Source organism: Gossypium arboreum, chromosome 7 (assembly GCF_025698485.1).
Source record: "Gossypium arboreum isolate Shixiya-1 chromosome 7, ASM2569848v2, whole genome shotgun sequence".
NCBI lineage: Eukaryota > Viridiplantae > Streptophyta > Magnoliopsida > Malvales > Malvaceae > Gossypium > Gossypium arboreum.
Genome location: NC_069076.1, coordinates 82,934,429 through 82,960,834, shown reverse-complemented (window position 1 = coordinate 82,960,834; position 26,406 = coordinate 82,934,429). Strand labels below are relative to the sequence as shown.

The 26,406-nt window shown below is 31.5% G+C and overlaps 2 protein-coding genes, 1 long non-coding RNA gene and 1 pseudogene across 3 annotated transcripts; 2 read left to right on the top strand and 2 right to left on the bottom strand.

Annotated features, from left to right (window-relative positions):
* Positions 1 to 4,245: 4,245 nt before the first annotated feature.
* Positions 4,246 to 7,996, top strand: LOC108476447 (serine carboxypeptidase 1-like; annotated as a pseudogene).
* Positions 7,997 to 9,999: 2,003 nt separating this feature from the next.
* On the bottom strand, positions 10,000 to 15,440 carry LOC128295268 (uncharacterized). Its single transcript, XR_008285615.1, has 2 exons — positions 15,352 to 15,440; positions 10,000 to 10,226 (listed from the first exon to the last, which is right to left on the bottom strand). It is a non-coding gene; the product is annotated as an uncharacterized LOC128295268 (long non-coding RNA).
* A 1,509-nt stretch (positions 15,441 to 16,949) lies between these two features.
* LOC108470474 (GDSL esterase/lipase At1g71250-like) lies at positions 16,950 to 18,863 on the top strand. The gene is made up of 3 exons (XM_017771800.2): positions 16,950 to 17,272; positions 17,499 to 18,116; positions 18,309 to 18,863. The coding sequence occupies exons 1-3, from the start codon at positions 17,050 to 17,052 to the stop codon at positions 18,554 to 18,556; spliced, it is 1,089 nt and encodes a 362-aa protein (XP_017627289.1). The 5' UTR covers positions 16,950 to 17,049; the 3' UTR covers positions 18,557 to 18,863.
* LOC108470483 (non-specific lipid transfer protein GPI-anchored 12-like) lies at positions 18,762 to 24,522 on the bottom strand. The gene is made up of 3 exons (XM_017771811.2): positions 23,969 to 24,522; positions 19,423 to 19,479; positions 18,762 to 19,038 (listed from the first exon to the last, which is right to left on the bottom strand). Exons 1-3 carry the CDS (start codon positions 24,348 to 24,350, stop codon positions 18,947 to 18,949), a joined length of 531 nt encoding a protein of 176 aa, XP_017627300.1. The 5' UTR covers positions 24,351 to 24,522; the 3' UTR covers positions 18,762 to 18,946.
* Between the last annotated feature and the right edge of the window lie 1,884 nt (positions 24,523 to 26,406).

The following is a 26,406-nucleotide window of genomic DNA, read 5'->3' as shown; positions in this document are numbered from 1 at the left end:
GCCGAATCTGATGTGCCACATTGAAGTTAAAAACCCATGTTTCGTTTTAGTGCTTTAAAAACTGACTTTTGTTAAGCTAACAAAGTGAATGGGAGCTGGGCACCGGTAGGAACTGTAATGAGGAGGTGAGCCATGAAGGTCGCTTAAGTACCAAGCTCTTCTAATGGATCCAATCCTAGACATGCCCACAACCATTGCCACACTTGGTTAAATCGAGTTGTAATTTATTTAAGTTGAAATCTTTGATAAATCGGATAATCGTGGCGTGGTGTTATTTTGAAAACAATTATCATTTTGAAAACACGTCCTAAGTCTAGCCCATTTATTAACAAAGCAGTTAAAGTTATTAAAAATAAAATAATCCCGAAAAATAATTAAAATGACCTTATTACAACTCAAAACCAAACAATAATATTAATAAGATAAAACTTATAAAGAAATAAATCGGCTACTTATTGCAATTAAAAGAAACAAAAACAGAGAGTGTGGCCATCTCCGAGTCCTCGCACTCCAAACCATCTAAGCTTAGGGATTACACCGCACAGATTAGCAACGGGTGAGTTTACGAAAACTCAGTGTGTAATCCCAATAACAAACAAACAGTGAAAACACAGTATCAGTACAATCTGGGCCAAAGCCCTATTTAGTCTTGACATATACTGGGCCGAAGCCTTTCATTTAACGGTTATTGGGCTGAAGCCTTTTCATAAATCATATCACTGGGCTGAAGCCTTTTCATAAATCATATCATTGGGCCGAAGCCTTTACTGTAAACGGTATGGCCCTTAGGCCCATTTCAATATCACATGTAATGTCAATGGATGTATGCAAGCCCATTTGGGGAGACTACTCGACCCACCATCCGCTACTCTCCACCCGTACCAACCAACACACCATGTGGGGAATGATTCAACCCACCCAACCAACACACCACTGCAAAGCATTTGCTTTATCATATATTTGGAGGCCTAGCCTCTTTTAATAATCGGGCAAAGCCCTTTTGTAAACAGGGCAAAGCCCTTTTCAATAAGCGGGGCATAAGCCCTTTTAAATGGCGGGGCATAAGCCCTTTTCAATAAACGGGGCATAAGCCCTTTTGCACTTCCTCCATCCATATAAAAACCCAACCCAATGCAACATGTCATGTATGCAGAATGTCGTGCCCATATTTGAATAAACAATCACAGTCAAGTCATTCATATCACTAACATATATTCACAATCAATCCGTCAACCACACAGTCCAAGTCAGTCACTTGCCCACAAGAGCAAAACAGTCATTTTTCACATTATAAGGGTATTTTTGTAATTTTACCAAATATCAGGATTTTCCATGTTCATTACAATTATCAATATTTCCGAGTGTTTAAACAATGATCTTTAACCCACTTTATCAAATTCGGGCTTTTGGGCCCAAAACCCTTAATGGGCCCTACGAATGCTGATTTAGCCTACTTAACCCAAATTTTACAACAATACTAACCGTGTTAACATGCAACTTTTCCAAATTCCATTTTCTATCAATTCTACCCAAATGGGTCCGAAAGCCTATTGGGCCCAATTTCAGCCCATTGAGGCCCAACTTACCATCGTGCACAAAATTGAGTTCTTACCTGTTCCATCGATCCAAACACCGATCTTATCGTATTTATCGCATCTACCCAAACGCAACATTACAAGTTCACGAAATACGGTATTTTAGCATTTGACTTCTCAACAAATATTAATCTAAGTCATTACGGGGTTAGTACACACATTACGGGTTGAAGTTGAAACGTTCCAAAATCAATCGCCTACGATAACCACCACTTGTCACTCAAACTTAACTAATCCAATATCAATATATGTAAATCCTAAGCACATCAGTCATACGGAACATAAGGGCACATTTGTCATTTTACCATACAGGGGTATTACGGTCACTTTACCCTACAGGGGCTTTACGGTCTCTTTACCCTACAGGGGCTTTACGGTCTTTTTACCTAATAAGGGTATTTTAGTCATTTCATCCTACAAGGGTGTTTTGTTAAATCTACAAACCAAGGGTATTTCAGTAATTTTGTTAAACCAATGGTATTTCCATAATTTTTAGAAAGTCAAGGGTATTTTGGTAATTTTCAAACTAGGGGTATTTTGGTAATTTTACAAATTGAGGGTATTTCGGTAATTTCACAAACCAGTGGTATTTTGGTAATTTTCAAACTAGGGGTATTTTGGTAATTTTACAAATTGAGGGTATTTCAGTAATTTTACAAACCAAGGGTATTTTAGCAATTTTACAAACTAGGGTATTTTGGTAATTTTACTGATCGAGGGTATTTTGGTAATTTTGTAAACCGAGGGTATTTTAGTAATTTTGTAAATCGAGGGTAAAACAGTAATTCTGTAAATCAAGGGTAAAACAGTAATTCTATAAATTGAGGGTAAAACGGTAATTCTGTAAATCGAGGGTAAAACGGTAATTCTATAAATCGAGGGTACTTTGGTAATTTTACAATTTGAAAGTATTTCAGTAATTTGGTAAACTAAAGTATTCTAAACAATGATAACAATACGAATGGGCCTAAAGCCTATTCTCGGCCCAAATAGGCCCACACGCTCGTGTGGCCCTTTTAGCCCAGATCTAGCCACTCGTTTTATCTATTATTGTATTTAGTTTATGTATTCATTTTTTTAGTAATTTCCTACTTTATTTTATTTTAATTTTATGCAATTTATATATTAATATTAAATTTATAGATTATAGATTTTCATTTTTTATTTATTTTTAGAATATTAAAAATTATTATTATATAATTGAATATTAATTGAATAATAATAAAATTTAATATTTAATATAAATTTAAAAATAGAGTTCAACCATAACAACCGAATTGATTATCGTCATGTATAAGGATATTAGATTCCCTGGTATAAAAGATTTTAAAATTATCATTAACCTCCCTTTTTTCTTTTCTATTTCTGGATTATTATATGATGATTTTGAACTTTCCATATACATATATAGAAATAGAAAAAGACAGACTAGAACCGACATGAGATTCACCTAGCCTAGTCTAATATTTACTACACAATCAAACAACTTATCCAATTGGGCTCGTAGGCCCACATGACCCCTTTCGGCCCATCGCGGCCCGAAGTAGCCATCCTACAGCTAGAGTAGCGAGAAATACACACCTGATTGGCGACTGGAGTTCATCCAAGCTCCGAACACTCTTAGCCGACGCCCAACCCAAACGAGCACGCCATACAACAAAAGGGTGCCAAGAAAGGTACCTTTACTCTCCTCATGGTTCCCTCTATTTAAAGCCAGCTTCGCAACCACTCTTATGTTAGCTTCCCGATGTGGGATCCCTCCAACATCAGAGTTTAAATTCAACACCAACTCTTGCCGCCCCCTGTTAGCAAAATAAATGCTCGTTGCTTGCCATGAGATTCGAACCCATGCCTCCCCTCAGATGCTCCACACGCTATTTGCCACTAAGCCTTTTTGTGTCATATTTTATCCCTAATTAATTATAAGGTCTAAAGGCCAAAGTAAATAAATTGCAAGAGCCAAGGCTTAAACCTAAGCTCCCATACAACCTTAATGACGCCACAACCACTAGACTACAAGCTTCCTTGTGTCATTTATTTAACACAATAATTTAAAAACCCTCATCCAAGCATTTAGGTTTTTCTTCTCTTAATACCAAAATTTTTGCTAAAGCCCATGTTTGAACCCAAAATTTCTCTAACACTTCTCAGGGCCATTAACCACCAAAGCAGACATTTAATTGTGTTATTTCATTGCACAATTAAATAACTATATACAACCTCCTTACAGACCCGCACTCAAGGCCCAATACTTCTAGGCCCAAATTCGGGGTGTTACATAATTATTTAAACAAAATGATTATTGGATTAGTATGGGTTAAAAGGATTGAAGAAGACTTCAGGTTAAACCTACGAAGAAAGCTATTATAGATGATAAATTATAATTCTAGGATGAAAATTCTATTTTATATAAAATAAATTTTTTTTTATTAAAAGAAGGATATACCACAATCTATCAACTTTGTTCATGGCATATATATGTATATATGTGAAACAATAATTACATTAACAATCACCAAAATAAATGTAGCTGCCTTGGTCTTGACACCCTCCAAACTATAAATAGAACTATGAATTACTTACAGATTTCACCAACAAGAGTAAAGTCAAAGAAAAGAAGAAGAAAATGGAAGGGGTGGCGTGTACATGGATGCTACTCTCCATGTGCCTTTTGGGGTATCTCATAATATATGTAGAAGCTAATGAGGCAGAAGTCCTTGGTAACTTTCTCAAGTCCAGATTGTCAAAGAAATCATCTCCCGCGGTGCATTCTTGGGCATGGTTGAATGAGAAAACTGGGAATTCTCCCAATTATATTCAGCCTCAAGATGGATCCATGGAGGCTGATAGAATTGGTGCATTGCCTGGTCAACCTAATGGTGTTGATTTCAACCATTATTCAGGATATGTGACGGTTGATTCTAAGGCTGGCAGAGCACTTTTCTACTATTTTGCCGAGTCCCCCGACAACTCTTCCACCAATCCTTTGGTTTTATGGCTCAATGGATGTATGGTTTTTATGAAATATCAATCCTTATGACGCATTGCGTATGGCCACTCTTATCATTCTTCATATTTGCATTTTACTTATGTTTCAATCACCTAAAAATTCATTCATTTTTCGACCTGTTTACCCTAAATCTGCCCAAAGATTGAGCTAACATTACTTAATTTAGATCGGTTTGGATAAGTAAATTTTGATATCGATTTATTAATTAAAAATTGTTTTTATTTTAAATTTAACAATGAGAATTTATAAGTATTAATATGTTTTTTAAAATTTTTATTATATCATATAGTATTGGATAACTAGATTCAAGTCAAAAAATTAGATTAAGTCAAGCCAAAAATTACAAACAAATATATTTAGGTTACAACCTAACAATGATCAATCCATGGACAAGTTTAATTTCCACGAAAATGGAGAAACTAACTTTTTTTTTTTCATTTTTATTTGACATACACTTTGAGAGAATGAACCTAACTTTAACAATTTCTATTAAATTAAACAACTTATTAATTAATCCTCATCTTTTGCTTAATTTTTGGCAATTTTAGGACCAGGATGTTCTTCATTAATCGGAGCAATGACGGAATTAGGCCCTTTTAGAATAAACAACGATGGCAAAACACTTTTTCGCAACGATTATGCATGGAACAATGGTCTTACTTCGTCCTTTACTGTAGTCTATATTTAGATTGTTATTACTAGAAATTAACTACTTCTTTGTTGAACTTTGACAGTGGCAAATGTAATCTTCCTAGAATCACCAGCTGGAGTAGGCTTTTCATATTCGAATACCTCCTCCGATTACCATCATATAGGTGACAAGAGCACTGCAAAAGATGCCTACACCTTCCTTGTTAATTGGCTCGAGAGGTTCCCTCAATATAAGACTAGAGATTTCTACATCACCGGAGAGAGTTATGCCGGTCATTATGTGCCTCAACTTGCTTACACTATTCTTCTCAACAACAAAAATGCAAATCAAACCCTAATTAATCTTAAAGGAATTGCGGTATGTTCAAATATAAAATCAATATTATTACTTGTACTTCTCATTTTAAATTGTATTTAATATATTTATTTGATATATATGCAATGGCAAAACCAAAAATTTTATACTAAAACATCAGGATAAAATTGTAAACTTTTGAGAGAGCATAATATAATTTTAATATTGTATTAGCAAATGTGTTTATTTTGACCTAACTTTAGTGAGCGGTGGTAAAAAATTTAGGTTGGGAATGGTTGGATTGATGATCGTACAGGTTATTTGGGCCAATATGACTATTTATGGACACATGCTTTGAACTCAGATGAAACCAACAAAGGAATCCATACCTATTGTCATCATTTTAATGATAAAGATCCGAATGAGTGTGATGACTTCCAATCCAAATCGTCTGCTGAGCAGGGTGATATTGATGGGTACAATATTTATGCCCCACTTTGTCCACTAGATTTTTCTTCATCAATAAAAAGCTCGTATGATTCGGTAAGTCATTCTACTTTATCACACTAAAAATTTATTCTTTGTGAGGTAATCATATTTATTATGAGTTAGTGATATTTGCGACTCATTTTTCTCATCTTCCATTCATTAATATGATGATGGTTGACCACCGAGGAGATCAGACAAGTAAAATAAAAGGCAAAAGTTGTAAATCTTACTGATTTTTTTAAGGGATTTGTAGTAAAATAGTGATATGAATTTGAAATCAGGTAAATAGTTTTGATCCATGTTCAGACTACTATATGATATCTTATCTGAATAGAGCAGAGGTTCAAACAGCTCTCCACGTTGGGGTTGCAAAATGGCATAAGTGCAGGTTATACCCATCATCTCTTGCTCTTTTGTTGTGGGTAACTTGTTTTGTTAGTATTAAATCGTATTATATCATTTCACTCAGTTACTCAATTTTCGGATGGACTGATAGTCCCGCCTCTATCTTACCTATTATCAAGAATCTCATGGCAAGTGGTCTGAGAGTTTGGTTATACAGGTAAAAACTTTATTTAACACTTTGCCAAGGAAATAATGTCTGGCATTTAATAAATTTGATGTTAAAAAAAAAATTACATAAAAATAAAGAATAAACATATAAAATGCAAAATTTAAATTATGTAATGGATTGAATAATCAAGAGGGGAAAATGTTGCAGTGGTGACGTAGATTCAGTTGTCCCAATCACCTCAACTAGGTACGCTATAAATGAACTCAAGCTTCCCCTCAAGACTGCTTGGCGTGCATGGTCCACCCACAACCAGGTAATAACATATATATCTCAAATTTTAACCTTTCCTGCTTTATATATTTCTAATTTTACACCCTTAATATTTAATTAATTTTTAAATATTATATTTTAATTGTAGTAATTAACCTAAAATAGTTTTTTAAATTATTAAATATAATAATTTATCAATTCAAATATTATAATAGAAATTTTTCAAATAATAATTAAAGCATTTTAACATATTCAACGTACAATATAGTTTTACTTTATGTAATTAATGTTAACATTATTCAAAATAATAACTAATTAATTTTAATATTAATTAAGTAATGATTAATATGTTTAGGATTCTATTCAAATAATAACTTTATTTTTCATCAATAAAATTAACACAACCTTTTTTTTAAATAAAGGCATAAAGATAAATTTAGCCCTAATGTTTACTCATTTTGTCATGTTGGCGTTATTCTCTTCTTTCTTTTTTTTTTTTTTTTATCATTTTGGCCTCAACCTTTAAACTTTAGTCAAATTACTTTCTTTTGGATAGAAAAATAAATTGAACTGTTAAAATTTTAATGGCATTGATGTGGTAGCTTATGTGGCATTTACATATACTTCATTGCTAACATGGATAAAATTTTTAAAATTTTTATGAATTTTTTATTTTTTATATATTTTATTAATTTTTTGAATTATATGTGGACAGTAAAAATTTTTATTTGAGCATATAATTAACTTTCTTTTGTTAGACTAAATACTAATTAAATTTTACATAAAATTAATATTTAACATATAAAATTTATATAAATTTATCATACTTTTAATACTTACATACAATTTTCTCCTTGATAAATTATATAAAATGCGATATGAATTTAAATGGAACAAAAAGCACACATGTTATTATTTGAATTTCATCATTATGACAAATGTGAAAAAAATATGAAGTATAAATGTATTAAGATCTACATAAAAATGAATTAATGTGTAAATTTATTTATTTATATAATTGCTGAATGGAGGTTGGAGGATATGTGGAAGAATACGAAGGGCTGACATTGGTAACAGTGAGAGACGCAGGCCATTTAGTTCCAAGCTACCAACCAGCTCGTTCTCTTACCATGATTTCCTCTTTCCTTCAAGGACTTTTGCCTCCACCATGATCATTTCTATACATGTTAATGGTGTTCTATATTTCTAATAATAAAAATATTTTGTTCCTATAGGATTTGACTTTATGTTAAAAGATTAAATGGGTTGGACTTTAATTTGAAAATTTGTACATTATGATTTTCAATTTATTTCATATTGAATTTTTACAGGCCATCAAAGAATGTTTGTTTTAGTTTTTATATGAGATTAAGGAGAAATTATTAAATGCTCCCTTCCTATCACTTCCATTATGATTCCATCTAATAATATAATGACATATGGATTATCATTAAAATTTTAGTAAATATTCCTACTAAATCAAGAAAATTTTGAAGCATGTCTTTTTGTTTTTTTCCATCTCTTAGAACTCCCAACTTTTCTTCTTCTTCTTTTTTCTAGTAAAGTCTTCATAGATTCGATGGTCATATTTTAGAATCATGTCTCATTCTTTTGGCTTGTAAGTTCTTTGTTGTGAGGTGTAATGGTATGTTTTTCATTTGTATTGTGGTGTTTGGTATTATTTTGCTATCCACTAATTTATTTCGGACGAAGATTTTATTTTGAATCTTTGTGTTTGTATGGGATACCTTATGCTTGGTATTTCGGGTTTTCCTTTTAATATATTTCTATCGGCTTGAAAAAACATAAGATGAAGTCTAGATTTATTTTTTGCATTCTTCATCGAGGGATAAAAATATATATACTTCAAAAAAACTTTCATGTAGCTTTGATTTAGTAGGAATATTCACTAAGTTTTTTTTTGCCCATTTTTTTTAAAGATTTTAGGTGATCATGTTTTAGTTTGGTTTCAAAATTGGAAAAAAAAAATTGCAGGAAGATTATAAGAGAAAAGTACATGATGAAAGAGGGGAAGGTGAATTGGAATGGATGAGTTAAGCAAATATTTAATGATATGGCATTATATTATTAGATGGGACTATAGTTGATGTGATAGGAAAGGCCTACCTAATAATTTCTCGAGATTAAGAGAGCAATTATCTTGTTTATATAAGGAACATATTTCAGTGACAAAAATTGTTGTAAGTAAATTGTTCTTGTTGTTTAGTTGAGAACTAAGCTTTCAAAGGGAAGATATTAGTGGGGAAAGTGATCCGGATTAAGGATAGGAGTGAGGTTGCAATTAGGTAAGTGAGTTGGATTTAAATTTTGTCTTGTACTTGTTAATTCATAGTAAATTACTCTTTCAATAAGGCCTCACAAATGTAGAGGTGACAAACGGGCCAACTCAGGTCAGGCTTTCTTACAGCCTTAGGCTTTCTCGGGCTCAGGCTTTTTAGGCTCAAATTTTTCAGACTCGAGCTTTCTCTTATTCGAATTGTTATGGGCTCGAATCAGTATAGGCGGGCTTTTTTGCTCGAGCCTGATTTACCAGCTCGACACAAACGTAGGATGTTTTTGAACTACGTAACCAAACTTTGGTGTTCATCTCCTATTTTATAATTAATAGTAAGTTCAATTGCAACCAAAAAAAATTTTAGAAGGCAAAATCAACAAACTTATGATTGATACCAAAGCTAGACACTCAACGCACTAAGTGAAGATCTTGTCATTGATTTGCTATTGAGATAGAGGAAACACCAATCTCGAGACACATATGTTGGGCGATACAAATTATACTTATTGGAAGGTAAGGATGAAGGCTCTTATCAAGCACATGGAAGAAAAATTTTGGCACCTAATTCTAATTGGTTGAGAATCCTCAACAATTGATCTAAATACTATGAAGACTCCTAAACTTAAAGTAACTTGAACTGATGATGAAGAAATTTTGACTAATGCAAACTCAAAGCCTCCAATGCAATTTTTTTATGAATTATGTGTAATACCCCCTACCCGTATTCATTGCCGGAATAGGGTACGAGGTATTACCGGAGTTTTACGAATTAATTTTTTTTTTTTTAGGAAAACTCAATATAATCCTTTTACAGATATCTAACATTCCCTTAAATTTTAAACCAAAAACAATCCACATCAACCAATCCAATTCAACATATTTTCAAGATAATTTCATGCATATTTATAAAATAACGTCATCACATACCCAAAACCAGGTTTGTTAACCATACCAATGGCTAACTCTACATTCATTTCACCGAATCATTTACTTTATTAGCTTATACATGCCATTGATTTCCAAAATAAAGTTTCTTTATATACCGAAATCCTGAGGTTGATAGTGTGATGTGTCTCCGACTAAATCTGACCTCTGAGCTCTTAACACTACAAAACAGGGAAAAAGGAAACGGGATAAGCACTTTGTGCTTAGTAAGCTCATGTAATAAGAATTATACTTACCTAATATTTTCAATACAATACAATAAACATCCATATATCCATTCAATGCATTATTACCCTAATATGCACAAACTCAACATTCAAGTTAGTACAATAATTTCCATGTACCAATAATATATACCATGATTGATGAGCTCATCAATACCATGATTTCCATTTCCTTGTTATTTTTCCATATTTATCCTGTTAAATTTCTCGGAATTTCGATGGATTTTCAGAGGTACACTGTGACAGCCCTAAATTGACCCTAGTCAAAAAGTGGTTTCGGGACCGCTAAACCGAGTCACCAAAGTATTTGAGTATAATATTTATTGTCTAAAATATGTGAATATGAGTGTGTGAAAGTTTTAAGCTTCGATTTATTTAATTGCATGTGAATTTAGTTAATAGGACTTATGTGTGACACTTTTGAAATGTGATAGGTGAATCTATAAGGATCTATTAGTGCATGTAATCAAAAGGGTGGACTTGCATGTCAATTTCCCCACTTTGATAGTAGTGGCCGGCCATGACAATGAGGATAGACAAAATGTGATGGGTAATAACAATAAAGTAATGTATTAATGGCATAAAAAATAAAGAAAAAGGGTGTTAAACTAATTAAGTGAATAAAACAAAGAAAAGAAAAAAAAAGTGTTCATCTTTTAACATCCTTGGCCAAAAATGCTAAGAAGAAAGGGGAAGGGGAAGCAAATATTCGGCCACTCCTTCTAGTCTTGAATAAGGTATGTAATTCATGGTAGCTTATGAAATTGTTGAATGTATTAAGCTAGTTACTAAGTCCCTTAGTTAGCCCATGTCCAAATTTTGGATCTTGTTGGTAACATGAGTAATCGGTCATGAGATAATGTTCAAGAAATAGTTGTTGTTCATGTTGTTTGGATGAGAAATGGTAGTTAGGTGAAGTAGAGTCTAACAAATGAGCACATGTGTGCATTAGTTGCTAAATGGAGAAAAATCGGCTAACAAGTGTGTGCTAAGGCCGAATATGATTTTGAATATTATTGAGTAATGTATGTGTTTTGAATTGATGGAATGAAGAGGATGCTTTAATTGTGTTATGAACAATTATATGTTAAATTAAGGTTTGCTAAGCTAGCTACTAAGGTGAAGTGCAAATGTTAGTATTTGATTACTAGTGTATATATGTGTATTAGCCGAGTTTTGAACTTGAAACAAAATGGTATTTAGTCAATACAAGTAACCATATTTGTAGAATGTATTAAGTATATAATCGGCCTCAACATAGACATGCATATTCGGCCACATGAATGAATACATAGATTGATGTTGTACGTTCGGCTATAGGTAAGCATATTGATGGCTTTATCTTGACTTAGATAATCGGCTAAAGGAGAACATTGGCTAATATGTTGAATTTGATTCATGATTTCATATATATATGACTCCAATGCCTAATATATATATAGGCTAAGTACCTTGAATTTCTCTTTGATGTTCGAAATGATTAAATCAATTTATTTGTTAAATTAAGCTCAAGAGCAAAGGGGAACTAAATCCGATAAAGGAAAGGAAAAAGTAATTGAATAGCCGTTGAGGTCGTTCGACAACATCCGAGGTAAGTCTTCGAGTAATGAAACTTAGTTTATGATTTGATTAAGTCATGACATATAAGCATAACGAATAAATGGAGATATAATGATTCTACTTGAATGATATTTTGAGGTGATTAGTTTATACCTATGACGGGTAGCCGAATGTGTATAGAGATCATGTTATAAAGCCAATCAAAATCATGTTCCTTGTATGTGGCTATTGAGCCAAAATTGGTAAGTTTGATAAGTGTCTTGTGTTTGAGCTTTAGTAATGAAAATGAAATATGGATGTGTCATGATTTATTGATATATGTGCATGATTATTCGAATGATATCCGGGCTAAGTCCCGAAGGCATTTGTGCTAGTGACTATATCCGGGCTAAGTCCCGAAGGCATTTGTGCTAGTGACTATATCCGGGCTAAGTCCCGAAGGCATTTGTGCTATTGACTATATCCGGGCTAAGTCCCGAAGGCATTTGTGCTAGTGACTATATCCGGGCCAAGTCCCGAAGGCATTTGTGCTATTGACTATATCCGGGATAAGACCCGAAGGCATTTGTGCGAGTTGCTATATCCGGCTAAATCCCGAAGGTACTTGGGTTTGGAAGTGAGCGAACTTGCTGTAATAATTTCAATTAATACGCTCGTAAAAATCCAAACGATGAGGTATGTTTCGTATATGCATTGGAATAGTTGATCCCTTTTAAAATAGTATTCGCTCAATCGATTAACAAGCTTCCGGCCTTTAGCCAAGTTGATTCCTTATGTATGAATATAAGGGTTGGAAATGTGAAGTAGGTGTGATTTTGAGAATATGTGTATATGAAATTATTCGTTTAGTCATATGAATGCTATACTTCAGTTGTGCATGATTTCATTACTCAAACTTACTAAGCATTAAATGCTTATTCCGTTTCTTTGATTCTCTGTTTTATAGATTTTGGTTCGTCAGCTATCGGACTCGGGAGTGTCAAGGTCGAAGTCGCCCACACTATCAAAGCCCTTTTGGTACTCTTTTGGTTGAACCTTGATAATGGCATGTATAGGACTGCCCTTTTGTTGTTAGTCAAGTACTTTTGGTAATGTATGTATTTAGATAGCCATGCGAAAATGGCTTATATATATATTTTGAGCATAGCATTATAATCATTTTGTATATTGTTCATTGAATGGTATGGAAATGCTTGGTAATGATTAGCCATTGGAATGGTTAATCACGATCATTTTGGTGCTTTGGATGACATATGGCTAGTTGATCCATGGAAAACCATGAAATAGGTAAAGCCTACCTTAAAAATAGATGCTGACAGCAGCAGTAAAGTGAATTTGAAAAATCACTAAAAATAGTATAAATGGAATTAATTAGTTAATAAATTATGTAATTGAACCTTGATGAGTATATTTTCATATGAAAGTAACGAAACGATCATATGAGCCGTATTTTATGAGATGTTTAAGTTTTCGTGAAACAGTGCCAGAACGGTTACTGGATCCCCTGTTCTGACTTTGGAAATTTACCATAAATTAACCAGAAATAATTAGAAGTCATGCTTTATATGTACAGATTCCTTTTTGAGTCTAGTTTCATTAGAAACAAACGGCATAAGTATTGAATCCCTGTAAAGGGATATATCTAAGTCGTAATGCATGAAGGTCAGAGTAGTACAACCCTGTAACAGGGGAGATTTTAACTAATAAACTGTACTAATTGGCCCGACCAAAAATTCTAGAAAAAAATTTGTAGATCAATATATGAGTCTAGTTTCAGGGAAAATTTATGGAATCAGTTTTCGAGTTTTGGAGCTCGAGATATGATTTTTAAGGTGATAGTGACGCAGTTAGCCAGCTTGTCTGGAAATTTTAAAATGAACTGTATAAATAAATGAATTAAGTCCGTTAACACCTCGTGTCCGACTCCGGAAACGGTCTCGGGTACGGGGCGTTACATACACTTTTAGTGTACAATTTTAGGTCCGTCAATTCATATTCATGTGCGCACATTTCCATCTCAGAGAGCACACTCCCGCGAACCTCAACCTTGCAGTGGGATTACCAGTCCAGGCTAAATCCCCTGCAATATAAACTTATAGAGTATTGTCGGGATTACTAGTCCAGGCTAAATCCCTTGCAACGACAATTACTCTAATGAGCTTGGATCTGAATTACCAGTCCAGGCTAAATTCAGACCCTAATTCAGATTACCCGTCCGGGCTAAATCCATTTTCCACATATTCTTCGGGAGGGCTATATCAGGTTAGGATCACCCGTCTGGGCTTGATCCTTTTTACCGTCAATTCCTTTTTAGAGATCCATCAAATTTTCCTTTCATTCAACCGAAATTTCTTCCCCTTGATACTTGTTTGTAAAAAAAAAAATCTACTAATCCCGAACTTTTTCCTTTCCTCGATCTAGCTTCGTATTTGAATCTTCTGGATCTAAATAAATAAATCTAATTATCAATTTAATACATTTCATGTTCATATGCAACATTCTCTATAATTCAACTATTATTTATAGTTCATTCAAAGCTGTCTACTTGAGTTATAGTCACTAAATTATTTTTATCTTGAGCTACAGAACTCCAAATTAGGATTTGATAATTTTCCCTGAAACGAGACTCACATATCTTCTTACCATAAAATTTTTAGAATTTTTGGTTTAGCCAATCAGTACAGTTTATTCTTTAAAGTCACCCCTGTTCTGCTGTTGACAGTTCTGACCCTTCTTCACTAAAAATTAATTATCTCTTCATACAGAATTTAAATGATGTTCTCGTTCATTTCTCTTAAAAATATACTCATTAAGAATTCTAGACATATAAATTTAAGCCCCTAATTGTTTTTCTTCAATTTTTTATGATTTTTCAAAGTCAGAACAGGGAAACCCGAATTCATTCTGATCTTGTCTCACAAAATTCATTATATCTCAAAATTTACAAATCCATTGCTTACGCTATTTCTTCTATGAGAAACTAGACTCAATAAGCTTTAATTCCATATTTTTTTCATCTTCCAATTCGATTTCTACAATTTATGGTGATTTTTTCAAAGTTAGTCTACTGCTGCTGTCCAAACTGTTTTTGTTCAAGCTGTTTATTACCATTTTTCCCCTAAGCTTTTAATAAATGATAATTTCGTCCCTGTTCAATTAGCCTCTCAATTGAGCTTATTTTTCTCAATTAACATTTTATTCTATCACCTTAAACTATTTTAAAACCTTTAGGAATCATAATTTCAGCAATAGACTTTAATTCCAAGCATTTTCACAATTCGGTCCTAAAAATCAATTTTTATTGAAATTACCTAATAATATCATCTCATAAACAAATTAAAGCTTTAATTTCATTCTATTTCATCATAAAATTACAGCACTCAACCATGGTGACTTTCAATTTCATCCATGAAATCAAAAACTAATGAATTTAATAGTAGGACCTAGTTGTAAAAGTCTTAGAAACACAAAAATTACAAGAAAAAGGCAAGGATTAACTCACTTGGTGCAAAAATTATGAAATACCAGCTTATAGAATCCTCCTATGGCGTTTTTAGCTGCTGGAATTGAAGAGAAATGAAGAGAAATCTAGATATTTCCTATTTAGTCTTAGCTTTATTTAGTTAATTTTGCAATATTCCAATTTTACCCTTAATTTATTAATTTTTCTGCTGATTTCATACCCTCGCCGTCCAGCCCAAATAACTTTTGGGTCTAATTTCCTTTTAAATCCTTTCTCATTAGACTCTTAAGCTATTTAATCATTCTAGCAACTTTTACACCTATTATAATTTAGTCCTTTTCATTTAATTGACTACCCAAACATTAAAATTTCCTAAAGAAATTTTAATACCACATTACTAACATTTCATAAATATTTATAAAATTATTTTCGACTTGGTTTTACGAGATAGAGGTCCCGATACCTTGTTTTTACCCAATTTCTTTAATAATTTCTTTTTCTAACTAACCACTAAATCGGTAAAATTTTTCTATCAATATTTTCATACGATTTTCCTATCATATCAATTTTCATGCAAAAATATTGAAATAAATTTCTCTTTAAATCGAATTTGTGGTTACGAAACTACTGTTCTGATAACTTTGAATTTAGGCCATTACATTATACTTCTATGACCTCTGACACATCTCTAAGTTTACCATTTATTAAATAGGCTCAGACTATATCAGAAACAACTCATGAAAGAAATAATAATGTGAAGTGGTCCAAACTTTGGATGTTGACTACAATGTTTGAGACCTTGTGGATGCAATACATTGAAACCTTGTCTAAGTTCTATGCATAGCTATGTAATATCACAAATCAAGCATTTGCATTGAGTGAAGAATATTCAAATTTGAAGTAGGTGAGGAAAGTGCTTCGATCTTTGCATGAAAATTTTGCAATCAAGATGACCGCTATGAAGGAGGCAAATGATAGTGATAATATGAAAATTAATGACTAAGTTCATTGAAAACATTTGAGATCAATCTCAATGAGACATAGAAAAAAAAAGATAAAAGATGATAAAATCATTGTGCTATATGTTGTAATTCTAGTTGCAATTGAGAGTGAAACTACAATGAACGACCTGGAGCAATTGATCTTATTGAGTTAAAAGGTAAAACTTTAATAGAATGTTTAAGAAGTTGATCAGAAAGTTTGATTAAAAGTTATGACAAGATAAAGGACAAAGGAGTTGTAATGAATGATGATACACCCAAAGAGAAAAAGAAAAAGATACGATGCATGAATGTTAAGACTTTGATGATATTCAAGGAGAGAATGTTTGAAGACATTGAAGGAGTACATTATATTTTGATATTTCAATTGGTCTTCCCTTATATTTGTAAATGAGAAGAAGGCTCCTAAATTATGATCACTTATTCATTTTCAACTTATTATATTTATATTAATTACAAATATAATAAATATTGTTAAATAATGACAAAAACTAGAATTGCAAAAATAATTAATTATTAAAAATTGATGGACATCGGGTTTTAAATCTAATTAAGAAGTTGTTGAAAGCCCAAACCGAAGCCCGGGCTTTCTTCTCTTTTGTGTTCATACTTCATTCGGCATCTATTTCCCCTATAAATCTATACAACGGTACCTGAGTCCTTTGCATTGAAACAGAAGCAAAAGAAACAAAGAAATTCCACATGGAGCAGGAACCCTAAGATCAAAAGAAGGACGATGGAAGGATTTGCTTTGTTTTTGGTTGCACTTGTTTCAATGGGCATCACCAACCTAGCAATGGTTCCTGGGAAAACAAATCGGAATGTGTCTGCTATGTACCTGTTGGGTGATTCTTCTGTGGATTGTGGCTCCAACACTCTCTTTTACCCTATCATCCATTTAAATCTTTCTTTACTTCCTTGTAACGGTTCCAATTCCATCCTTCTTCCCTATCTTCTTGGTAACCACTTGCCTCTTTCTCCCCTATTTTCTTTCATATATGCATTTGTGGTGTTCGTTTTGTTTCTTGCTTTCTTTTTCCTGGAAAATATATGTTTAATTTGCATATGCTTCTTGGTTTCTTTACAATTTGCATTTTCCGCTTTCAATCTTGTTCCAGAATTCTCTTCTTGAAAATTGCAATGCACTTAAAATAAATTGATGATTTTCATGGCCAATGCATGCAGCTAAGAAAATGGGTTTACCATACGCCGAGCCATTCTACGCCCAGAACGGAACCATCGATGGCTTGCTAAACGGTGTGAACTACGGTGCAGCCCACGCAACAATCCTTAGCCCCACTAGCCTTAGCCACCAGTCTCTTAACCACCAGCTAAGGCAAGTATTCGAGACGGTTCAACTATTGGAACTACAACTCGGCCATGAAAGCTCTCGCCATTTCATCAGATCCTCCCTTTTTTACCTCGCATTCGGCAAAGATGACTACATAGATCTCTTTCTCCGCAATTTCTCAGGTGTAATGGCTGAATACAATGGCCCTCAATTTGCTGAAATTTTAGTTAACCAAATGGTACATGCAGTGATGAACCTGTATGATATGAATGTGAGAAAAGTTGTATTAATGGGGATACTGCCTTTGGGATGTGCTCCAAGTTTACTGTTCCAATGGCACATTGATGATGCAACAGGCTGCGTTGAGATGATAAATGAAGTGATTTTGAGGTATAATGTACTGCTAGAAAAGAGCATTGTTAGGCTCAATGAAGAGTTGCCTGATGCACATCTCGTCTTTTGTGATCTTTACCAAGGAGTCAAGAAGATCATAACTTATCCACAATTCTTCGGTATGAATCCTTCCATTTTGTCTTTTATAAAACTGTTAAAGGGATACAAAAAGGGGTTGTTTATATTCGAATTAACAACACGACTACTTCAAGAAAAATGAAGAGTCCCGAAGAGTAACATAAAAAAACCTAAAAAAATTTTGCAATCACATGAACAGAAATCTTACTTAAAATGTGTGACAAAAAAAACAGGATTTGAGGATGCAAAGAATGCATGCTGTGGGCTTGGTTTGTATGGTGCAGAGATTGGGTGCGTGACTTCAGATATAGCCTGCAACACTGTTTCAGCAAATGTGTGGTGGGATCTCTATAACCCAACACCCAAAGTAAACTCATTGCTTGCCGAGTCAACATGGTCCGGTCAACAACTCCTCTCCAACATTTGCCGTCCAACTACAATCCGTGGTCTGGTTTACTCTTCAGTGTCCCCTCCCACTTGACCCTCCTCACTCATCTTCACCATTTCTCACAGACCACTATAGATTCAAGTTCCTTTGTTAGGGAAACCCATTGTTCTGTATCCCTGGAATTAGCTGAGAATTGGTGTAATTTTCCTGAAAAACTCATGCACATCAGCCATATACCAATGGCAGTAGATAGCAGTCCAAGTTAAAGGAAAATTGAAAATACGGAACTCCATATGTATATGCTGCAATCAGAACCATATTTTTTGTCCCTTATGGATTTGCTGTTTTTCTTTGTTTCATCTGTTGTATTGTATTGTATTGTATTTTACCCCCATTACCAGAGAAACAAAGGCATACATAGGACACACAGAATATTTGGATGTTAAAATAATGTAGTACATGATTAGTAATGGGGAAAAGAAATTAATAGATCCCAAAAAGTGTGTGCAAAATGGCAGTAGCGAATGCCAAGCCAATGACTGCTCCATTTCTGTTTCCATTTGAAGGGCTGCCACCTGAAAAAAGAAGAAAAGCTCAGTTATTTAATAATGTAAACTCGAAACACGAAAAAAGAAAAATTATAATTAAAACCATATTTAGGGTTAGGTTTACATGATGGATGAAAAATTACTATAAAAGGATGAATCTCATAAATTTTATTTATGATCATAATTGATGACCTAGGGTGAAATTTGATGTTTTGAAACCTCGGAATTCCAGACCTTATTAGCCATAAGCTTTAATTTAACATATAAATTTCTTATCTGGTGACAATTTTGATTAACGAGTATAGATTTCAATTCATGTTCATGCTTAAATCTTTTTGACATAAAATAAGCTTTCTGTGAAACAAAAATTTAAAGTAAGAATGAAATGAAAGAAATTAAAATTCAAGTTACCTGGTGACACAGATTCTTCGCTTTGTGGTGGACCTGCAACTGGGGCACGATTGATGACTGCAAAAAAGCAGAGAAATAATTAGGAAGTATGTTCTTATTAGTATAGAATATAATTAAAACTAATCTAAACAGGATTATACAGCAAAAAAAAAACAGATACAATAGTTAACATGACGTTTAAATTCGTGTCATTTTCATATATGTTTCAAGCAAATTTTACATCATGTCTTATACAAAGTTAGATATATGAAAAGAAATAAAATATATATAATTAAAATAATACTAAAATATTTATCATACATATATGTATATGGAAATCGAGCAATTAGAATACAAGTATGTATTTAAAATAATATACAATAAATAATAAAATATAAATTTTAAAACTAATAATAATAATAATGCATCCGTAATATATACGAAATTAAAATAAAAATTAGTTTAAGAATATTTAAATAGACAAATATATCAAATTAAAATATTAAATACACTCCAAATATTTATCATGGTATTGTCATTTTCTTGAGCTATATCGAGTTCACTTGTGACACCAACTTAATCAACGATATTTTCAATAATATATATAAAAATGCATGCGAAAAACTGTGTATTAATACTAAAACATATAAAAATATTGAAATAAAACCTTAGTTGAAGTGGTAACGGAAAAAAATTATAAATGATGGTGGTATGATTCAAATCTTATTATATGTAATTTTTTACCGATTTTATTAAAAAATATAAAAGGATAAAAATACTCTCGTATGAACACAATTTACTGTATACGTAAAAGGGTATTTTTATAATTTCCTTAACTAAGTTGGTGTTGAGTTGACTCGTGATATCAACTCAATCACAAACATAAATAATAACTAGAAATTTTATCACACACGTATACGTGTGCAAACTACGTATTTTAGAATAGAAAAGTGTATTTGAAAATAACATACAATAAATAATGAAACGAATTATTTGAAACTAATTAATAATAACACATTAAATATATACGATATTAAAACATGAAAAAAATAGATTAAATTGTAAGTAAAATGAAATTTGAATACATAAATATATTAGATTAAGAATACTAAATGAGTATAATTTTTTTATCATTGTGTTGCCATCAATCTTGAGTTGGTGTTGAGTTAACTTGTGACATAAACTCAATTAACAATATTATTAATATTAAAAATTCTATTACACGCGTATGTATGTAGACACTACGTATTTAGATCACATGGGTGCTCTTATAAACAAACATATAATAAATAATGAAATATAATATTTGAAACTAATAATAACAACATATATGCTATATGAATTAAAAATTGTTTTAGTTGAAATGGAAAAATTGAAAGTGTATGTTTGGTGTTTTGGGTTAAAATTTCATTGTAAGCATTTTTTTCCCTCTAGATGTTATATAAAAAGACAAAAGTACCCTTAAAGTATTAATCATTGCTTTGTCAAAATAAGAATTTTTTAGCAATTTAATAATTGAATTGGCACTTAATTTTGGATGACACCAATTCAATCAAAATATTTATTTATCGTATAGATATAATATGGATAATTATAGGGCATCTTCTACTCAATTATGCATGGAAAAAAAATGACTTAATGATATAAAAGGCCCACGAAAATTAAAAAAATTTAATTAATTAAACCCCTCTCAATTTTTTTTTTTAGCTTTTGGACTTACAAAATCGATCAAATCAACCCTTTGATTGACATTGTCCATTAATTTTTAATGGAACTGCAAATGTAGTAATTAATAACGCCAAATCATAAAAAATAAAATTATTTTTCATTATTTAAGGAATTTAAAATATAAAACTTTATCCAAATTTATCACTTAAAAAATCTATCGATTATAATTTCGATTGATTAAATTATAAAATAACTATTGTAGGTAATATCCTTCTAAATGACAACGATCTCATGTTCAAGCCCTAATAAATATGATTTATAAAATTTTAAAAATATTAAAATTTCTATTTTTAAAAAAATTAGTAAATTTTAGTTTTTAAAATATTTTTATAATTTTCTTTTGTAATTTTATAGATTTTCTATTTTCTAATTATTTTAATAATTTTTAAAATTTTTAAACATCTTTTGTAATTTTTTAATAATTTTATATTTTTGTATTTTTATATTTTTATATTTTTAAAGATTTTAAAGGTTTTTTAGAAGATGACATAATAATGACATTATTATAATAACATGTGACAATATATGATTGGTTGGCTGATTCTTTTTAATGTCCAAAATACTGAATCGAAAATATATAATATTATGGACTAAACTAAAATATTTGATAATATTAGAAATTAAAGTGGGCCAAAAAAATTTAAAGACTAAAATAAAAAAAAGGAGTACACTTCAGAAACTAAAATGTGCCTTAAGACTATTATATATTATAAATATAAATTAAAAATAATATATTAAACCATTTGATTAGGTAGTTAATTTTAATAATCATAACCGACCAACAAAACCATTGTAATTGAAACCTTAAACTGAAAATTAAGTTAACCATAATCTTACCCAAATGAATTGGTTAAATCATTTTTACCAACCCTAACTTAAGGGTCCTATGACTGGACTGAACCTTGGGTAGAGAACTGGAGGATTCTTGTTTTTATCATTATTATTTAAGATAATTGTTTAATATAAATATAATATGTTTTTTTAATTTAAATATATTTTTAATAATTTATTGTTTTAATTTAATATCCTTTACCATTCTTTTCTACTAAAATCTCACCATCAGAATTATAATAAATAAAGCCTACCCCAATTATTAATATTTAAAAGAAAATTGTGCATATGAAGTCTTTTTTTTAATGAAGGCAGTGCACGTAAAGTGAGGTGAGAGCTAACCGAGAACCAGGCAACAGGTATATTTAATTTTCTAATACGTTTTTAATGATTTTGAAAAAATGCTCCTAAATTTTCTTTAAATTTGTATTAATACTCTTGATTTCATTGATAAAAATAATACTAAGCAACAATCAACTTCTAAATTTTTTTAAAAATAGTATTATAAGTTTTGATCATATCTATTTTTTATAGAATGTTTAGAATTATTCATAATCTCTTTTCAACTCATAAATAAAAAATAATCTTTTGTATTGATAATAAAACTATGCCAATCGAGTTAAAACTTAATCAATAACTTCAATATAATTTTAGGTCATCATATTGAACAAGTTACAATTTAATAGATTAAAATTATTAAATTAATTATTAACTGCTGTATTTAATAATAGAATAATAATTGTATAAATAGTAACATGATTAATTTTAATAAGTGCTTTTAATGACAACTTTCTCTTTAGCAAAAGGCATTCATTCAAGATACCAAAGGGCTTTCACTATGTAGATTTAAATTTTTAAAACTCTTAGAAAATTAAATTTTATAAGACACAGTAAATATAAATATAAGAAGATATAAGTTTGAGTAAACTGAAACGTATTAACCTTTTATTTATGAGTTGAAAAATTTAATATATTATGCCAAAAATAATAAATACGATCAGTTTTTACGAATCCCAATTTTAACCGATATTAAATAATTAATGAACCAAATAAAGAAGCATAAGTAAAAAAAAAATCAAAACAATTAATTAAAATATCTAAATTATACATAAAATTATTTACTATTTACTTAGTAATTAACATAAGTGTACTGTTTGATTGAAAAAGTAAAATAATAAGAATTAAATTAAGATCAACAAATAAGGTTTAGTAAGGATATTTTGATGAAAACTTAGCCAAATACGAATATATCTTATGTTGAAATGATAATACTAATAATTTAAAATGACCGACTAAAAAAAATTTTTTTGAAAGAAGTATTAAAATTTAGAAACCGTGGACCCTACCAAGCCCTGTAATCTAGCGTTAATGGACAATGATTAACACTTTATTCTTTTGGCTAGAGAAAATGATGAACACTTATTTCTTATGCTACTCAAATTAAATTAAATTTATATTAAAATGGAAATCTAATGCACAAAATTTAAATGAATAACATACTTTTCTTATGCTATTTCATGGTAATTACTGCTTAGAAAAATCGAAAATTAATTTGAATTATGATATTTGCCGATTTTAAATTTTAAATTTAAAAATTATGATTATCCAAATTAAATTGAAAGTTTCAATTTGTAATTTTCATTATTTAAAACGAAATAACTTATGCAGAATTTTATTTTTAAAATATTATATAAGAGCCATTAATTATTTTTATTTACTTGAAAATGATTTTTTTAACTATATATTTAAGAATTTTTGAAATTTTACCAACTAACGTATCAATATTATATATATTTCCAGTGTCCGCAGATGAATAGATTAGGTAGACTCCGAGTTCAATCCTTTAGTTTTTCATGTTTGTAGTATAATTAATTATTCAAAACTAATCTAAACGTTGTTTTTTGAAATTTGAAATTGAAAATCACATATATTGTGAATCAAGTAGACAGATAATTAGGATTCTTCACCAGATCTAAAAGGAAAAGGTAAAGAGGAACAAATGAAATACCTGAACAGAGAGTCACAGGAGGAGTGGAAACATTACAAACCGTGGGAAGATTCAGAGCTCTCTTCATATCAATGTCCATCCCAACCACTGCGGTTGCGTTTTTACCCAATAAATTGCACAAACATTGTGGACTCCTTTCCACTAACCCCGCCAGCTCCGGACAGCATGCCTTCCCCGGCTTCGTTAGATTGCTCCCTGCCTCCACGAACGTCAAGCAATCCGATAAGTTCAACAAGTTCGTAAAACAATCCGCCGTCGGTGCCTCCGCTGATGGTCCCAACCCCAACCCCACCGCATCCGGTTCCTGTCCCGTCGCCACCCTGCAGAATGTTAGCACAAAGATGGTGGCAACAACAATTGTTACCCTCTGCTTAGTTGCCATCTCTGTGGGTCAAGGCAGGCTAACGCTACTGTGGGAAATGAGAAGGGGAACCAAGTTAGATTTGAGAGAGAGAAGGTGAGTGAGATGGGGGAGTAATAAACAAGTTAGTGACGAGCTATGCCAAATTTATAAATTTATTCTAAGCTACTAACTAGTAGTAACTAGTAGACGTGTTCTAGGTCCACTTATCCCAACAGCCTGGATAGTTTGATTCATTTTTCGGGTCAGCCAAATCTAAATTAAATCATTTTTAAAATGTTTTTTATTTAAAATTAATTATTTTTTGTACAAAGTAAAAAAATTCCATAAAAAGGGTTTGAACTTTGGGGTGTGCACTTAATCATTGATCTCATATTTTTTACAACATTTTAATTATAAAATTTAATTTTTTAAACAACAAAATAGGTCATTTCAACAAGAGTAATAATGAGATTTAAGATGTTGAAGATATACATGAGTCGTCTAATTACGAAGAACTGTGGAGCTAGATTGTGCGCAAATTAGAGCTCCAAATCAGGATGCCCTAATAGCTATGTTCCAGCCCAGTTTGAATCACTAGATGATTCTATTTTATTGATAAGGTTTGGGTCCATGAGAGACAAATATCGTGTTCTCAAGGGTGTGTCTTCGTCCTTTGACAACCATTTATGGTTGTTTCAGAATTATGATGGCCAACTTTGACCGTGAGCGTATACCTTTGATACTCCTAAACTTTGGGACCAGATGGTGGAAGGAATTGTTGAGCGAATCAGTAATCATATAAGAAAGTATGTGTCCTTTAATTCAAATATGAAGAAACTTGGAGAGCGCAATTTCATAAGGATGAAGGTGGAACGTTAAGTCTCCAAGCTTCCACTGCGCTTTATTGCATTTTGTCGCAAGCAACGTCATTTTTTGCAAGGGGCTGTTAAATACAAACAAGGGGAAAACAAAATGCGAGAACACTCAATGTTTGGGATCAAACCAAGGAGGGTGATTGGATGAAAGCATTCCTGTTATGATATTATTATGAGATATTATCTTTTAGGAATGTATTGTATATTATTATATATCTTTTAGACATATACTTAGAAATATATTATATATCTTTTCTATTACTATGTGACTACTGCTATATAAATATTATGTATACTCTTGAGGTCTATCAATAAGATTAAAAGGGATTATTACCCTATTCTTGTCATGGTATCTGAGCTTGGTGTTTAACACAATTTTTTTCATCGTTCTCAATGGCTAGCGGTGATTCTACTTCTTCACCACCACCACCTAAGTCAAGAAGGTAATATTTCTTGGTTTTACCGCTAAGCAATGGTTGTCTTTTCTAGTGGTGTTCAGTAATACACACTCCACTACCAATAGATTGAATGGTGAGTCCAAGAATAATTTAATTATTGATATGGGGTGTTCAAATCATGTTACAAGTGATCTTATGTGTTTGACGAATGTTAAAGAAGCTATAGCATGTTTCGTACGACTTACTAATGGTCAAACAATGGTGGCTATCCAAGAAGGAATGGTTAAATTGACAAGCAAAATTAACTTAAAACATTTTTTTATGTTCATAAATTAAACTACAATTTAATTTTGGTTTCACAGTTGAATGATGATATGAATTATTTTGTCCAATTTTCTACTAACATATGTGGTATTCAAAACATTCATTTGAGGGGGTTAATTGGAACGGGTGAAAGGCGAGATGGACTTTACTACATCCAGCAAGTATCAATGGTTAAAGCGGTTTCAATTAAAGTTTCATTCTCTTTGGAACTTTGGCATAGAATATTGGGTCACTATTTTGAAAAGTAGTGAAGTTACTTCCCTATTTTAGTAACTCTAGAGAACATTTGAATAAAGCATGCGAAATTTGCCATCGTGTTAAACAAACAAGAAATAACTTTCTAATTAGTGAATAAAAAGCCACTCGTATTTTTGAGTTAGTTTATTATGATTTATAGGGTTTGTATGACACTCATTCATCTTGTGGATCTCATTGTTTTTTACATTGGTTGATTATTTCTTTTGTGTTGTTTGGGTATATCTATTGGTTAATAAGAAA